General features: G+C 36.5%; 5 protein-coding genes across 8 annotated transcripts; 2 read left to right on the top strand and 3 right to left on the bottom strand.

Moving 5' to 3' along the window:
• The first annotated feature begins 991 nt into the window (after positions 1–991).
• LOC105961029 (putative carboxylesterase 16) lies at positions 992–3,830 on the top strand. Its single transcript, XM_012985262.2, has 2 exons — positions 992–2,141; positions 3,093–3,830. The coding sequence occupies exons 1-2, from the start codon at positions 1,270–1,272 to the stop codon at positions 3,631–3,633; spliced, it is 1,413 nt and encodes a 470-aa protein (XP_012840716.2). The 5' UTR covers positions 992–1,269; the 3' UTR covers positions 3,634–3,830.
• Positions 3,831–4,633: 803 nt separating this feature from the next.
• LOC105961028 (protein WVD2-like 7) lies at positions 4,634–7,480 on the top strand. 2 transcript variants are annotated; one of them, XM_012985260.2, is made up of 9 exons: positions 4,634–4,886; positions 5,080–5,610; positions 5,702–6,022; positions 6,108–6,166; positions 6,276–6,350; positions 6,429–6,534; positions 6,624–6,695; positions 6,789–6,899; positions 6,989–7,480. In XM_012985260.2, exons 1-9 carry the CDS (start codon positions 4,818–4,820, stop codon positions 7,238–7,240), a joined length of 1,596 nt encoding a protein of 531 aa, XP_012840714.1. In that variant the 5' UTR covers positions 4,634–4,817; the 3' UTR covers positions 7,241–7,480. The 2 variants fall into 2 exon arrangements, with proteins under 2 accessions (XP_012840714.1, XP_012840715.1); XM_012985261.2 differs by having other exon boundaries at positions 4,664–4,886; positions 5,705–6,022.
• Positions 7,481–7,579: 99 nt separating this feature from the next.
• LOC105960827 (uncharacterized) lies at positions 7,580–8,402 on the bottom strand. The gene has a single exon (XM_012985040.2). The coding sequence runs from the start codon at positions 8,400–8,402 to the stop codon at positions 7,794–7,796; it is 609 nt and encodes a 202-aa protein (XP_012840494.2). The 3' UTR covers positions 7,580–7,793.
• On the bottom strand, positions 7,580–11,314 carry LOC105961027 (cystinosin homolog). Of its 3 annotated transcripts, none has more exons than XM_012985259.2 (9): positions 10,856–11,237; positions 10,629–10,761; positions 10,420–10,509; positions 10,123–10,247; positions 9,987–10,029; positions 9,751–9,868; positions 9,576–9,625; positions 9,388–9,477; positions 7,580–8,422 (listed from the first exon to the last, which is right to left on the bottom strand). In XM_012985259.2, the coding sequence occupies exons 1-9, from the start codon at positions 10,972–10,974 to the stop codon at positions 8,399–8,401; spliced, it is 792 nt and encodes a 263-aa protein (XP_012840713.2). In that variant the 5' UTR covers positions 10,975–11,237; the 3' UTR covers positions 7,580–8,398. The 3 variants fall into 3 exon arrangements, with proteins under 3 accessions (XP_012840713.2, XP_012840712.2, XP_012840711.2); XM_012985258.2 differs by lacking the exon at positions 7,580–8,422 and adding an exon at positions 9,144–9,197 and having other exon boundaries at positions 10,856–11,314; XM_012985257.2 differs by lacking the exon at positions 7,580–8,422 and having other exon boundaries at positions 9,144–9,477; positions 10,856–11,115.
• A 675-nt stretch (positions 11,315–11,989) lies between these two features.
• Positions 11,990–14,486, bottom strand: LOC105961026 (succinate dehydrogenase [ubiquinone] iron-sulfur subunit 2, mitochondrial). The gene is made up of 2 exons (XM_012985256.2): positions 13,588–14,486; positions 11,990–12,442 (listed from the first exon to the last, which is right to left on the bottom strand). The coding sequence occupies exons 1-2, from the start codon at positions 14,250–14,252 to the stop codon at positions 12,268–12,270; spliced, it is 840 nt and encodes a 279-aa protein (XP_012840710.1). The 5' UTR covers positions 14,253–14,486; the 3' UTR covers positions 11,990–12,267.
• Positions 14,487–16,745: the final 2,259 nt, after the last annotated feature.

The following is a 16,745-nucleotide window of genomic DNA, read 5'->3' as shown; positions in this document are numbered from 1 at the left end:
GAAAGATTCCGATTTTTTTTCAAAAAATACAGCCTATAAATAATATATATTATATAATGTTTATTTTCCGAAAAATGCACTTACAAGTTTTGTTTCAGGATTTTGACATAATGAATTTTTGTTAGAAGTTTTATTGGATGTTATGCTCTGTTTATTTTTATTTAATTTTTTGAACTGAAATTTAGTAGTTATTAGTTTAACTTTTATGGACGTGGATGTTCTTATTTTTGACAAATTATGAACATTATCGAAAATAGTTTTGAAATTTTAAATCTTATGTTATTTCCGATTTTTTTTCGAAATTCCGAAATTTCCTGGCCTTTTGGAAATGGAATGAATTTTTAGATTCCGAAAGTTTTGGAATTGATTTTGTGCTTCTGAATTTTTTTGGAAATTTTCCGAAAAGGCTAATTCCGATCCGATCCATCCGACTTTCACCCCTATCCACCACTTCCTGAAATTAATAATTCGTTAGAACTCTATCGGCATACGGTATCCAATACATTTCTCTCAAGAAAAAAGGTATCCAATATATTATCCGTTAGAGTTTCTAACCACGTTTCAAGGTGATTATAATTACTTATACCACAGGGACCTTAAAAATATTTTAGCATACCCTCGTGCGTGTAGGTGCAATTTACCTTCTATATTATTAGGGCTAAATACACTTTGCACCCCTGAAGTATAGCTCATGTAACACTTACCCCTTAAAGTATCATTTGTAACACTTACCCCCTCAACATCAATTATTTTATATTTTAGGGTAAATTACACCCTCGTGCGTATAGGTGCAATTTACCTTTTATATTATTAGGGATAAATACACTTTGCACCCCTAAAGTATAGCTCTACTTATCCCTTAAAATATCAAAATAATTTTTAAGGTATTAAAATTTAAAATACAAATTAAATTGTACTTGAGAGGATACGTGTTTCAAATAATACTTTAAAGAAGTAACTGTTACAAGATATATTTTATATTTTAAGTTGCAAAATGTATTTAACCCATATTATTATTACTCCGTAATTCCTACTCTCTCTCATCTCTTCTCTCTCTAAACGATTCAGAAAATAATTCGGAAATTTCAGTTTTCCAAGAGCTAAAACCCTTGATAATTGCTATGGTGTAAAATCCACACAGCAGTTCTGATTTCCTGACGCCGTTCAGTAAGCTGTGTTTTGCTCGCCTAAATGAGCTGTAGAGACGGAGAATTGTAGAGTTTTAAGATAGATTTACACAAAAAAAAATTCTATCTTTTTTTGGGGGAAATGCCAAGCATTGGTGTGAAATTGTACAGCGTCTTCTTCAAATTTATGCTCAAGCATCGCTTACAGAGCCGATTGCAGTCGCCGGAAAACGACGCTGTCGGTGGTGGTTCGTTTGGGGTGACGTCACGGCCGCAGGAGGAAACAGCCGCAGCCGCCAATCCATCCTTCACCGACGGCGTCGCGACCAAGGACATACATATCGATCCCGTAACATCTCTTTCCGTTCGTGTTTTCCTTCCCGATACCTGCCTTCACCTCCCCGAAGCTCCGGCAAAATCGCGGGTCGGAGCTCCGATTCCTGGATCCGATTCGAATCCAGTCTTAACTCGCCGCTTCAGCTACGGATCGTCGGATAACGTTACTGTTTCCGGCAGCAATGCTGTGGTTGTGAAACGCGCACAGAACAACTTTGCTGATAGAAGGAGTAGCTACGGATGCAGTATAGACGATGCGAATTTAAAATTCGAAACCGGAAATGGAAATTACAGAGGGTATAATCCGGTCGGTAAAAACCCCCGCAGATTGCCGGTGATGTTGCAGTTTCACGGCGGAGGGTTTGTGAGTGGGAGTAATGATTCGGTGGCCAACGATTTCTTCTGTAGAAGGATTGCGAGATTATGCGACGTCATTGTGTTGGCGGTGGGTTATAGATTGGCACCGGAGAATAAATACCCGGGGGCGTTCGAAGATGGATTGAAGGTGCTGCATTGGCTTGCGAAGCAGTCGAATTTGGCGGAGTGCGGGAAATCTCTGGGGGGGTCGAGGGGGGCGGGGGTCGATGTAAGGCGGTCGGAAGGTAATTGGCATGTTGCAGATGCTTTTGGAGCGTCGATGGTGGAGCCTTGGTTGGCTGCTCATGGAGATCCATCTAGGTTTGATTTTCAATCTCACTTACCTTTTTTTTCGATGTTACTTGCTTGTTGATTGTTATTGTTTGTTATTACAATGTGATAGTGTAGAAGCTGTGATGTAATGAATGGTGCAAAACAGGAAAAAAAAAAGGCGGAATCTTACATATAGTGTGATTCAATCTCAACATGGTGATCCAATTTGTAGCTGGATCAATCATCTTTCCCAAACTTGAGCATGAGATTAAACATTTAGGTAGTGTTGCTTAGAGCTTGCATGTCTGTTTCATTTGTAGCTCGTCTTAGTGGTTCTAGCAGAGTTTTTTCGAAGTTCGTTTCTGTTATAGTTTGTTGATGAGTTGAAGATAATTTTTAGATGATTCGTGGTTCAGGATTCATGGAGTTTTACAGTACTTACAAGCCCAGTAACGATGACATGTTTTTTTTCCATTATTCAAACTCTGTGATATGTGATTTGATACAAAATAGATGGTCTAATATACACAAAATAGCTAGATATAATAGCTATTTCCAGTATCGGGAGTTGCTGTTACGTCTTAAAGCCCCACCTCGCCTTGGTTAGTTGGTTCAACCATAAACCGTCAAAATTTCACTATTCAACCAGTATATTCCCTTTTTCAACTATGTCGATCAAATTTCTAACCTTTGGCTGCGCTTCGAATTATACGACTAGTGTTCAAATTGAAGCGATCAAATTTCTAATCTTTGGCTGCGCTTTGAATTATACGACAAGTGTTCAAATTGAAGTGTATGGTTAGAAACAAGACTGCGACCAAATAAACCCCCATGTCCTGGCATTGGTTGTTTTTTTGTCGCAAAATCACCCAATTCGGATTTTTACCCTATTTTCTTAATTTGGTTCGCTGTCAATTGAAGTCACTGTTTTACGATTTCGCCAATATTTTTATCACCATCTCCTTAAAATTCAAGAATCTTTGAATTACATTGAAACAGATGTGTACTTCTTGGAGTTTCTTGTGGAGGAAATATCGCCGACTATGTGGCAAGAAAATCCGTAGAGGCAGGCAAGCTACTAGACCCCGTAAAAGTGGTGGCACAAGTTTTGATGTACCCGTTTTTCATCGGAAGTATACCAACACCTTCAGAAATAAAACTCGCAAACTCCTACTTCTACGACAAGGCCATGTGCATACTCGCATGGAAACTCTTCCTGCCGGAGGAACAGTTCAGCCTTGACCACCCTGCCGCCAACCCACTAGTCTCCGGCAGAGAGGGCCCACCTCTGAAGCAGATGCCTCCGACACTGACTGTGGTGGCGGAACACGATTGGATGAGAGATCGAGCGATTGCCTACTCTGAGGCTCTCCGAAAGGTAAATGTAGACGCACCTGTTTTAGAGTATAAAGATGCAGTTCATGAATTTGCTACTCTTGATATGCTTCTCAAGACTCCTTTAGCTCAGGCTTGTGCTGAAGATATTGCTATTTGGGTGAAGAAACATATTTCTCTTCGAGGGCATGAATTTTCTTACTGATTTTCCGGGAGGGTATTTCGGGTATCTTCTCTTCTTTTTTTCGTCTTTGTTTTCGTCTTTGTTGTATGATAGTTAGTTGCTTGTATGAGATTAGGAATATAGGTGAGCTTGATCTGCAACTTTCTTGAAGAAGTCCATTTATGTTGCTTCTCATGACCAATGTATTCATACTGTTATTACTTGAATTACTTGATCCAGATTATGTGTGTGTATTTTTCAATTGATAATGTTCTGGTGGACCATTTTTTATAGAACTAGTATAGTTGATAATTTTTATTTTTTTTAGTATAATGGACAAAATTACTCAAATAATATTTAGTACTAAAAAGTTATATATAAATGACTTAGACAAGTATTCATCCTTTTTTTTTTCAAAACAATTGAGGAGCTCGCAATGGCCAAGTTTATTAAAAAGAGATTATACAATGTTTGAGAACTTATAAGCTCTTCTAAAGTGTTGGATAAATATATTTAAAAAGATTTTAAAATTTTCAAAAAATAAGTTGTTGGGGAGCGATCAAATAAGATCATTATTCAAACACTTTAATAATTAATTCAAATAATAAGACGTAATACCTTATAAACTCTTAAAATAATTTATCAGACAGAAGAACTTATCTGTTTAAAATAAGGTTAGCCTAACGGGACCCTTATAATTCGTTTTTCATTCACAGCCCTCTATTCAATTTGAACTCAATTAGTCTCGTATTTTAAGTTCTTTGAAGTTTGAATAGTGTTATGACTTATGATAAGTGATTTTACACATAACATATATATATTATATAATATAATTTATATTGCATACATTATTAAAAGAAAAAAAAAAGTCAAAATAATTGAACGTTACTTGACAATGAGTTTTGAAACAGTTGGGACCCATTCAAGTCTGAAAAAAGAAGAGCCTAAGCCTTGAATATCCAAGAAAAAAAAAAAAAAAAAAACATTTAAAAAATAGCGGTAACAGTACTCTACACTCTCCACTGTGTGTGGCCTACACTTTATAGCTCCCAACGTTTGCTTTTTGCAATTTAAATTTCAAATTCTCAAGTAGAGAGAGTAAAAAGACAATCATTACACAATGAAAGCACACACAAGAGCAAATATGCACACAGACAAATCCTTTTGTCTTTAACTCGTTTTTCTCTTCCTCAGTTCACCAAATCAATCCTCTCTGCAAACTAGAAATGGGAGATTCAACTTGTCTCTTGCATGGTTTCTCTTATGCTTCTGCCATCCCCAATCAATCCAAACAGGTCTCTCTCTCTCTCTCTCTCTCTCTCTCTCTCTCTCTCTCTCTCTCTCTCTAACAAAGTAACTAGTTCGAGTTCATGGAAGCAGTTGTTTGTGGAAAAAGTAGCACCATGGTTTTGAATTCTTGAAAAAAACTCTGGGTTTTTACTTTTTTTCAAGAACTGATTTTTTTTTTTAATTTTTTTTTTTTTACAGGGAAACTCCATGCATCAGCTGGGAGAATCAATTTCATTCGGAAGATTCATGAATGAATCTCTATCATGGGATAAATGGTCATCTTTTCCACACAAGAAATACGTAGAAGAAGCCGAGAGATACGCGCAGCCAGGTTCCGTGGCCGAGAAAAAAGCTTTCTTTGAAGCCCATTACAAAAGAATCGCCGCCCAAAAAGCTGCAGCTTTATTACTACTCGAGCAAGAAAATGCTTCCAAAATCGAAGATGTTGTTAAACCAGTAGATATTGATGATGATGATGATCAAAGACCAATCTTTGATAATTCTCATGCTCAATTTGATGTTCTTGATACAGAGGAAGAAACTGTTGAAGTGAATGCTGGTAGTAAAGATAGTTTAGTTTCTGCAGTCGAAATAATCGAAGAAGGCGAAAATGCGGATATCGTCGCAGAAGAGAGAATTTCAATTGACAAGTTTGATAATCTTGAAAACAAAGAGACAACGGCTTCTGTGTCAGAGGGTAGTAGTGGAATGGAGAGGCCTTTGCTAAAGGTATTACCTTTTTTTTTTCTTGTCTGAAATTTGTTGTGTAATATAAACTAAGTGTTGTGTGTGTGTGTGTGTGTTTGTGTGTTAAATGCAGCAGAATTCAGATGATGTTAGTGAGGAAATTTCATCGGCGACTAGCAAGAAATTACCGGGTATTTCTTCGATTAGGCGAAAAACGTGGAAAATTCCGCCAACTACCCCTGCAAAACCGGCTACTCCTCATTTCAAGAAAGAAAATAATTTCATTCCAATTAGCACAAGAAAGTGTAATGTGGAATCAATGGAGAATAAGAGACCTTCTCCGAAGTCTTTCCGTAGATTAATTAACTTGATCCCGAATAAAGATCCCGATAAAGAATCGATTTTTGCTTCGAAGAATCCAGTGCTTAAAACCCCTATGAGGACTCCAATTTTGGTGATTTTTTCTTAATTGAATAAATTATTACTCAGTAATGTTTATTGGAAATTCTTGATTTTAATTTTAATTTTTTGAATTGCAGGGAGCTGCAAAAAAGGGTGTTTCCAAGAATCCTGCAGCTACTCCTCTATCAGAAAACAGGTGCCGATTTTTTTTCCCTTTTTTCGTAAATATTTCTACGCATTTAGTTATCGAACGGAAAATTCGTTGGGTATCGACGATTTACGAATGTTATAATTACAATGCACAGGATGAAAACACCTATTGCTCCCAGTGGCAATGGAAGCAAGACAGCTGGCCCTAAATGGCATGTTTTGTCTGCTGTGTAAGTTTTATCTGATTACATTTTGATTGATTATTCGATTATGGTTTCGTAACAATGCTTGTAATTACTTACGCGCAGTTGCTCTAAGTCGTTAACCGCCTGTCGGAACAAATTACAATCGCCGGCAACTTTGTCCACGCCGTTTACTCTGAGAACAGAAGAAAGGGCAGCAAAACGAAAACAGGCAAGATTCTTATCTCTTGCAGTTTTAATTAAAGCTAGCTCATCGTCTAATTTTTTAATTAATTTTTTTGTTTGGCCGATACTTTTTAGAAACTCGAGGAAAAATTCAATGCGGATGAGGTACAGAAGAAGGCTCCCACGCATCAACAGAAAACATTGAAGGTATGTTTGTTTCATGAGAAATATGTAGCGGATTTCGTGTAATAAGCTTACGATTTTGACGGGACCTCGTTTTTCGTTTTTTTTGGTGTGCAGGAGAAAGCTGGAAATGAAATTAGGAAACTGAGTTACAGCTTTTGCTTCAAAGCTCGCCCGTTGCCCGATTTCTACAAGGAAAGAGAAACCTCGATCAATCACGTTAAGAAGGTAATAACATCCTAGAAAGTGCATCGTTTTTGTTTAAAGAACTTTGCGTTTTGCCTTTTATATAAACACATTTAATTTTCGATGTGCAGATTCCAACTGTCAAATCACAGACAGCAGTACTAGGAAGAAACATTTCGAACAAGAAAGAAGTTGGCACTGTCTCAATGCCGCCTCCACCCCCGCCTCCTAAACCGTTGGCCAAGAACGGTGCTCACAAGAATATTCCATCCAACAAGAATATTCCGTCCAAAACGAACGCTGTGAAAGCAAGTAAATCTCTTAATACACCGTTATCTGAAAGAAATGCTCGTGAGAACAAGTCTCCAAATATTCAGCATTGAACAGAGCAGCAACGATCAAATGTCCGTTTGAATTGATTACAGGAGATATCGTATACATCTTCCATATTTGTATTCAAGAATTCATGTAATTCCATTGTTTCTTTTCATTTGCGGTTTTTGGTTTTGGTTTTTGGTTTACACGATGATTTCGTAAATACTCATAGCTACAGTTGGGCATGGAAATTGATTGAAATTTCCAGAATTCGACCAATTCAGATCCAAAAAATTTCAATTTTCAAATATGTTTCTTCATTCAAATTTCCATTTTTTTTGGAACGGAATCGGAATTAATTTTTCCATACGACTTCCTCGGTATATTCTAATATTTGAAGCATAGTCTACAATATGAATATATGATATATACACCAACAAAACATAGTTTATTACAACACATAAGAAGTTCATTCATCTAAAATTACGATTGTAATTCAAGAAATCAATTAATACAAATTTATTAGCAGTTGCCACATAAGTTTTGGCATCTTCACAAGCAATCATGAGGGAATATACAGACAAATTCATTAGTAGTAGTTGAAATTTTGTAATAATAAAATCACATTTCTTCAACCAAACACCAACTCTCATCTCCATCAACAGGCCCCCAATTAAATCCCACCTCATAGAAACTCATGACATCATCATCCTCGTCATCATCATCCTCGTCAACATCAACATCAAGAACAACCCCACGAATACCAACATCAACTAATCCTTCGATCTCAAAAACATCAGTCGAAGAAATTTCAATTTCTTGATCATAATCAACATTAATATCAGCATCAGCATCAGCATCAATACCATCAGCATCAACATCAACATCGTAATTGTCTAAATAGTCAACAACGCCACTCGCAGAAAACCCGGTCAACTTAAATCTACTACCCGACACAATCTCGGACGAAGACCGTACCTTGTGGGCCCCCTTGACCTTGTCCTTAGACTTCGCCGGAGGGCAATCATGGCATCCGCGGCACTTTGGCCGGCCGCACTTTCCGGTGAACTTTGAGTGGTTGGTCGGCTTGGATGAAACCCGTGTGAAGAGGCCGGCGGTTGGGGGTGAGCTAAGCTGGTTAGCGTTCCTAGGCTTCGGGCGTGGGTCCCACGGAGCCGATGCGGCGAGGTATGTTCGGACCATGCCATGCTGACGACCTTCTCTCTTCATTGTCGGTTATTTTTCTTGAGCTAAAAAAAATGGATAGAGATAAAAATGCAATGAAATTGCTTTCCACCATTAAATAGAAGTATTGAAGCTTTCTCATCTTGGCAAGCAAGAATTTTATTAGTCAACAACACGCAACTCCGGTGTGCGTGTTGGCCAAGCCTATATATATATATATATATATATATATATATATATGATAGACAAACTTGACTGTAATGACTGATTATGTATGGGACATGAATTAAGAATGACATTAAATATTTCTTCTGAATAAAGTATTTTATCTTCGAGTCTAAATTACATCGCTATCCATATATAATAGGTCTAATTATACTTGGTTTTTATCGAATTTGGAATATTATCTAAAAATACCCATTGAAAATTATTTCTACAGGATCTCTTATTTTCACTTTGCACTAATTTACTCAGTTTAATTTGAGTTCTTGAACTTTGAATATTGAATACATTCTTTAATAAGTTTTAATTGCTTGAGAAGAAAGAAACCTGCACGTATAAGTTTACTCAATCTTGAAAAATTCTTAGTAAATTGCTTATAATTTCAGCCTTTTAATTTCCACCATATTTTTCATAACTTACGTACAAGCAAATACAAATTCAAGACCCTTTTTTTCTCCATCTCTTTTTCAACTTCGTCGAATTTTTCGGAAAAAAAAACGGAAAAAAAAAATATCGGTCATGATTCAAAGATCGAATAATGAAAGTAGAGCAGCAAATGCAACATTTGAAGGAGCTTTCTTTATATGATCTTCATGGTATGTCTGAGTCCTGTCGATTCTGCATTTGTTTCGTATAGTACAAATAACATGGTACAAATATCCCAGTCAGCTATCTAAAAATTCTAAACTATTTTTTACAAATCTATCAAACATAGTTCGGAATAGAAAGTGGTAATATAAATCGCAATATCGGCTTCTTTTTTCTTTTCTTATTAGCAGAGGTTTTGGAGCAGTGGCTCGTTGCTTACCTCAGTAGGGTTCGGAGGGGAAACGGCCTTTTTGTTGCGATATAGCACATAATGCTGAAACATGAAAAGAATATCGAAGAAAATCGACACCTACAATACAAAACCATTTTGTATCACATTTAATTTATTCGGATATATATAAAAAAGTTTATACAGTATTGAGAAAATAAAATGACGGCATTTCGTACCAAGGATATCATCGTCTTTCCTATGTTTCCGTAGAAGTTCACCCACGAATCTGTCAAAACAGAGTTAGCATTAGGGCATATATATATATATATATATATATATATATATATATATATATATATATATATATATATATATACAAAACCGGTGTATGTATTTGGTGAAGAAACTCACTTTGATCAATGGATTGCACAGCCATTTGACTGTAATTAGTTACGCCTCCAAGAAAATCGAGCAAGATGTTGCCGATGCTAAACCCAATCGTGCTTTTTCGTTGGAAGTTTAAGATGGCCTAAATTAAATAATTAGAATTGAATATTAAACCATCAAATATATATTTACGCAATGCAATCAAGAAATAGATTAACTCGATCTGAAATAGCTACACGAGACATAATTCAGAACCCCACCTGAGGAATGTACTTGATTATCGTCATAACAACCTGAATATCGCTGCACCAAATAAATAAATAAATAAAATCGTTGTAAATTAATAAATATGATGCGACACTAGTCAATTTTTTGAGAAAGGAATCATCATCTTACCTAAAGCAGGAAATTAGCCATAACCAGGAATGTTTCGGTATAGCTATGAACACACAAACAGCAGCAGCTAACCAGGCCACCGAAACAATTCCTATTGAAATTCTCGATACTTTTTGGTTCCCACGCTGTGAAAAATAATCAAAATCGGAAAAATAATTAGAACATTCTTGAAATCATTTTTTTTGGGCATTCATGTATAGCTAATTACATCTCAGCTCGATTTGCGAATCAGGAAAATCGAAACGAACCCACAATTAATCCAATCCAATAATGCTTGACCTTAAAATGAATTCTTACATCGTAAATTGCAATTTGTAACAAGGTGAAAGCAGTCAATAGTACAGCATGTATGGAGAAAGCCACATCATTAGCAGCAACCGGTATCATCTGCAAGTAAATAAATCACACACAATTTAATCTCATTTTCTTCGAAAAAATTACGAAAACTAAAAAAAAAAAAACTTCTTAATTCATCAAAAAACATTGCAAAATAAATAAAGAGAAACCTCATTAGAACCGAATTTGCTGCGGTACTGTGTCTGAACAGCAGAGCTAAAGAAGAGGGAAGCGTTGTAAATGAGATACGAAGAGTGCTTCGTCAAATTCAACACTACGAAATCGAAATTCAACCCAACCACACTGCCAATAAATTACACAAAAACCCATTAAAAATAAAAAAAAAATCATTAATTAATTCTTGCAATTATAAAACAAGTGAGAGAAAAGGACAAACCTTTTTCTTCGGAAATTTAAGAAAACTTGAGGGTAGAAACTAATGGACCAAGAAACGAAAGCAACCCATCCCAAAACAGTGTACACAACCTCAAGCTGAACTGAATTCCAAGAACCCATCTTTCTTTCGTTTGTTTTTAGAGATAAAAAAATATAAATTGCTGCGATATAACGAAATCAGGTTAAATGGAGGGTCCGACAAGATTCAAACGGGTCATTCTTCTGACACAAAGGATAACAAACAACCAGTCTCGAAACTGAATGGATCTGAGAAGCGGCGGTTGGGACCCATATATACGGTTATTCGGGTCATGAATCTGACCGCTTTGTCGTCCTTATTCTTATCATGGCAACGGATTTCCGTTGGATCTTTGAAATCACTGCATGGAGAAACTCCGCTGAATTCAGAGTCTTGATTACAAGATTGAATTGATTTGATTTTGACATTTTTGAGAAATTTAGGCTAAAACTTACTAAACTAGCACGTTTTATTTTAGGTTTTTTTTTTATTATCTATTATTTATTTATAGGAATCCTTCAATTTTGGACGAAATAATTGTTAATTTACTTATGAAAATGGGTTAATTCTATGCTAGACTCGATAAATGTTACATTTGGAAATTTTTTACCGTGGCAACAATATACAGTTAAACCTCTTTAAATTAATACAGTTGGGATTAACATTTTTTTATTAATTTAACGAAATATAAGATTATCGAACTAATAATTTAATATGTTTTTACCGAGTTGGGGCCGGAAGAAAGTATTATTTAAGCGAGGTTATTAATTTATCGATGTTCATCTATAGGTGAGGGCAATTTAATACATTTTTACCGAGTTGGGGCCGGAAGAAAGTATTATTTAAGCGAGGTTATTAATTTACCGAAGTTCTTTTATAGGTGAGGGCGAGCAGGGGCGGACCCAAACTAGGGTGGCCCCCCGGGAAAAAATATTGCATTTTTATTTAATTTCATATCTATATATTATTTTATAGACTTTCATCTCCCAAAGTCGATCCGCCCTGGGTGTTTGCATGTTTATGTGTATATTAATGGTAAAGATTTACTCAGGTGTATTTCACCATGTGTACCTAGACAGTGAAAACTGATACGATATAAGTTGATTTCAAGAATCATAGGAGAATCCAAATAGAATATATTGCTAAAAACGAAACACATAAGAAACCTCAAACATGTCCGAGTTTACACAAGAAAATCACATGCCAAGCACGACGACGAAGCACATCCAAATTTCCGTTGCTAGAAATAATAGAGGACGGGTTATGATGTATGTATTATTTTCGAACTAGAGAGCGCCTTTCCTAAGGTATAAAATCTGATCAAATTTGCAAATAAAAAATTACATTATTGCCACAAAATAATATCAATACTTGAAAACCAATTATTTAAGAAATCAAGAAGATGTGAGCTCGAGTTTCTTGATATTCTGGATCTGCATTCCAGGATTGAGTCCCTTGGGGCAAGCTTTAGCACAATTCAATATGGTGTGGCACCGATACAGCTTGAACTCGTCGTTTACAGCATCCAGCCTCTCCTTTGTGTATTCATCTCGACTGTCCATTATCCATCTGCATTCACAATATTATATAAATTACAACTTCTTTACTTTTGAAAAATCAAACTTATCTCGTATTAGAAGTCAGCACACGAGTGCATATCGGATATTACATAAAAGATTGTCTTAGCGGGAATCTGGAAGATCGAACATGCATTCAGAGTATAAAATCAGGCAGGTAAAAACTTAGCTTCCAAAGCACATCAACATCAACAATTTAGAACAATTTTTGTCTGAGTTAGATGCATGCTCCTAGAAGGCACATTCTTTATATTGATAGAATAGGGCATTGCTCATTTCGTGACAATTGATCAGTCCGTAGTTTGTATTTCCTTTGCATTACTAAATAAAATGGTGACACCAAAAAAAAGAAAAGGCGATCGTCTTTGTCCCCCCAAACACCTCCATATCACATATCTCACAGAGACTATAGATATCGTAAAAATCACCATTAATCTCAAGAGTTTCTGATGCACCTTAAAATAGATAAAGAGTTTTTATTATACAGTAAGTCATATTGCACAAGCAGGGGCTCATGGAACTCTCAGCCACTTTAACTAGCTTTCGCGAAATCTTTGCTAATTTTGTTAAGATTTAGAACAAATAGAACATAAGTAATTGTGTCAACTATAACCGTGGCACAAGTGAAAGGGAATCCACACCTGGATAATTTCTGAATTTATGATACGCACAAACTCAGAATTACTGGAAAGAAAACGGAAAGCAGTCTGTAAGAAAGTGACAATGGAAGGAGGAATTTTTTTTTCGAAACGAAACTCTAACCAAATGATCATCACGATAAGGTCATACGATCGTTATCGCTTTTCTTCCATTAACAACTGATCACAGAACACATCTCTGCCATATATATGTATTCATTGCTGGTTCAATTCTGATTCCCAACCTAGCCTAAGAAAGCTGAGAGATACATCAACTCTTTTTTTCGAGTGAATTTCTAGAGTTCAGGGCTAATTCCCAAGACTAGAACGATACGCGAAACTGCGAAGAATTATGAGAACAGAACGAACATGATATAGCATCATAAAACAGATAAAATCGATCCAAACTCCAATATATTTCACATTAATCAAATTCCACAAATCTCACAATAGAATGATAAAATATACACATAAAATAACAGAGAACAGAAGGAAATACCTGTTGGCGTGCAAAAGAGCAGCCGGACCCAAATAAGACTCCGGGTTCCACCAGTAACTAGGGCAGGATGTGCTACAGCAGGCACACAGTATGCACTCGTACATCCCATCAAGCTTCTTCCTGTCATCCTTGCTCTGCAGAATCTCCTTCGCCGGAGTCTCCGCCGGCGTCTTCCTCTTCAGCCACGGCTCAATCGACTTGTACTGGTTGTAGAAATTCGTCATATCCACCACCAAATCCTTAATCACGAACATGTGCGGCAGAGGCGTGACCATCGTTGGGCCGCCCGAGGGTATTTTCGTCAGACAGGCTAAACCGTTCCGGCCGTCGATGTTCATCGCGCAGGAGCCGCAGATTCCCTCGCGGCAGGATCGGCGGAAGGTCAGGGATGGATCGATCTCGTTTTTTATCTTGATTAGGGCGTCGAGCACCATCGGACCGCATTCCTTGAGGTCGATATCGTAGTCCTTGAGCTCTGGTTTCTGCGTCGAATCAGGATTCCATCGGTAGATTTGGAAGGTCTTCGGTGTGGAGGTTGTTTTCGCCTTCGGCTCCACCTGCTGCGCCTCCGCCTCGGAGGCGTGCGATCGGTAAATGATGGCTCTCGCCGCCGGTGAAACGGACGGAACCCTAGATAACGCTCGTCGGACCAATCCAGTCGCCATTGATCGGAAAAACAAGAGAGAGAAACGCTGCTGTGTCCTTGTAGAGAGAGAAAGTAGGAATAATAAACGATGATGATAAAATTTGGGCGTGTGTAATGTGTATCCCTTGCTACTTTTTTGTCAGGGCAAATGACGGAAATGGGTTTGGGTGGTCATATTGAAGGGTGAGGCGGTTAACGCGATTGACGAAGGGTATTTTGGGGAAACCATAGTTTAGATGGCTGCCGTGGATGCATTGGTCTCCGTTGGTGACGTGGCATGATATGAGCGGCGGAGATGGGAATCGGGCAACGTGGTTGGCTCGTCCAACATTTGTTTTTAGTCCCGTGTTTGTGTTATTTGGGCATGAAACGTCGCCGTTTGGCGGATGCTTAACATGAGTCCTTGTCGATTTGATTTTCTCTTTTATCCTTTTATATTATTAAGGTATACAAAATTAATTTTTATTTTTCCTATAGACAAATACTTTTTTATATATATTTGTTTGGTCTTTCCTTCTTTTTCAAAATTCAAATCATGTTAGAAATACATAGGGGAGCAGACTTATAGTTCCATTTCATTAACGAGAAAAATTAGAAATTACAATGTTATATATGAAATCTGGGAGAACATCAACGGTAAAAGTCGACATAAGGGACAATTTTGCGATTTCACGGGCAGCACGGTTACCTTCCATTTTGATATGGCAAACTTTGAAGTCTTCAAATATGGATGAGAGCCTTTTGATATCGTCGATGAAGTGAACCAACAACTTAATCAAATGTGTGAATGAATAATGATGTAAATCGAAAACCGAATACTGTATAATTATAGATTATAAATATAAAAAATTAACATTATTACATTATAATAAACCGAAACTGAAACCGAAACCGAATAGACTCAAACGAAGCCCAAGAGATATATTTTAATGAGTCTAAAGCCCATTGAGTTTGTCTGGGCCTTGGGCTAAGCTTATTAACTTTGATTTGCTTAAGCTCATCTAACCTTTACAATTTTCATTTCATTTTCTTTTTTGATTTAATTAATTAGTAGAAAAACAAAGTCAACAATAAAAAAGGAGGACCATTAATTAGAAAACATGTTTATCCAATATTAAAAAAAAAAAAAAACGTGATGTTTATCCATCCATTTGCAGAGCTGTGTGTTAGAGAAACTATAAAATAGAATAAAAATGTAATCACAGAGTGGATGTGTGAATTAGTTGGATGCTACGTCCATTGTTATCATTCTTCTTCTTCTCCATCCTAAAATCTCTCCTTCTCAATTCCCCCTCTCTCTCTCTCCTCTCTTTCTCTCTCTAAAAAAGATAGCTCATTTTTTTCTTTTTATATTCCATCTGACTCCAAAGGCCAAATTATTCTGCAAATTGTTTTATGGCAACAGTAAGGCTCAATTGTAATGTCTTTTTTGTTGCAATACATTGGCATTTAATTTGTTTTGGATATTAATTGAAAATTGAAAATTGAAAATTTAGGGATTTTCTGATAAATTCTGTAGCAGGAGAAAGGTCGGCCATTGCCGAAATTTGGGGAGTGGGACGTGAACAACCCAGCCTCCGCCGACGGATTCACGGTCATCTTCGCCAAAGCTAGGGATGAAAAAAACTCCGGTTCCACGGCGGCGAATGGTGCTCAGCCACCATTGAACGGCGGATCGCCGTCGCAACAGAGCCACGATCCTCCTAAGGTCTCTCTCTCTTTTTTTATTTTCCGATTTTTGATTTTAATTAACCAATTGTAAATTGATTACCCATGCCTGAATTATTTGACGAATTTGATGCAGAAAAGTTGGCTGTGCTGTTTCTGAAGAAAATATAGTTTTGAAGCTGACGAATCGGGTCAGGATGTAAGAGAATGAACGGGTTTGGGTCTCACGAAACGGGTACGTAAACAGCAAATTGGGGAAAAAGTTGTTGAGGATTTGTAGATGTGAATTATGGGAATTTGACAAAGATTTATTGCTAAACAACTATTGATTGATTGATGATTGATGATGATGATGATGATGATGATGATAGAGCAAATATGCAAGTGTAAATTAGGACATTTTAACTAGTCTCCATCCCAACAATTTCTAATTTATTTCAAGAAATTATTTTTTAATTTGATCCGATTTGTTTGAATATGTTATTGCATATGAAATGTCGGTTTTGTAGATGCTCAATGAAATTTATCGGGTGATTCTGCGCCATTAATCTACATATAACAGCACATTATATGCGTGTGCATGTGTAACATTTCATAGACCTGATATGACCGTCGTAAAAAAATATCAGAAAAATATATATAGCGTAATTAGTTTCCATTTGAATAGTAAAAATTAAAGCCCATTTGAACCATGGCATGAAAAAAGCCAATGTTGATTGATACAACTTATTGTAAAATAACTAATTATTTAAGCCTCACATTAAGATTTCACCTTTTTTGTGTGAAAAATTTAAGGATTTCTTTAAAATATATTAGATAACAAATTTAAAATAAGTAGATTTGT

Source organism: Erythranthe guttata, chromosome 11 (genome assembly GCF_056151865.1).
Source record: "Erythranthe guttata isolate IM_541 chromosome 11, IM_541, whole genome shotgun sequence".
Taxonomy (NCBI): domain Eukaryota; kingdom Viridiplantae; phylum Streptophyta; class Magnoliopsida; order Lamiales; family Phrymaceae; genus Erythranthe; species Erythranthe guttata.
This window is presented reverse-complemented; position numbering and strand designations above follow the sequence as displayed.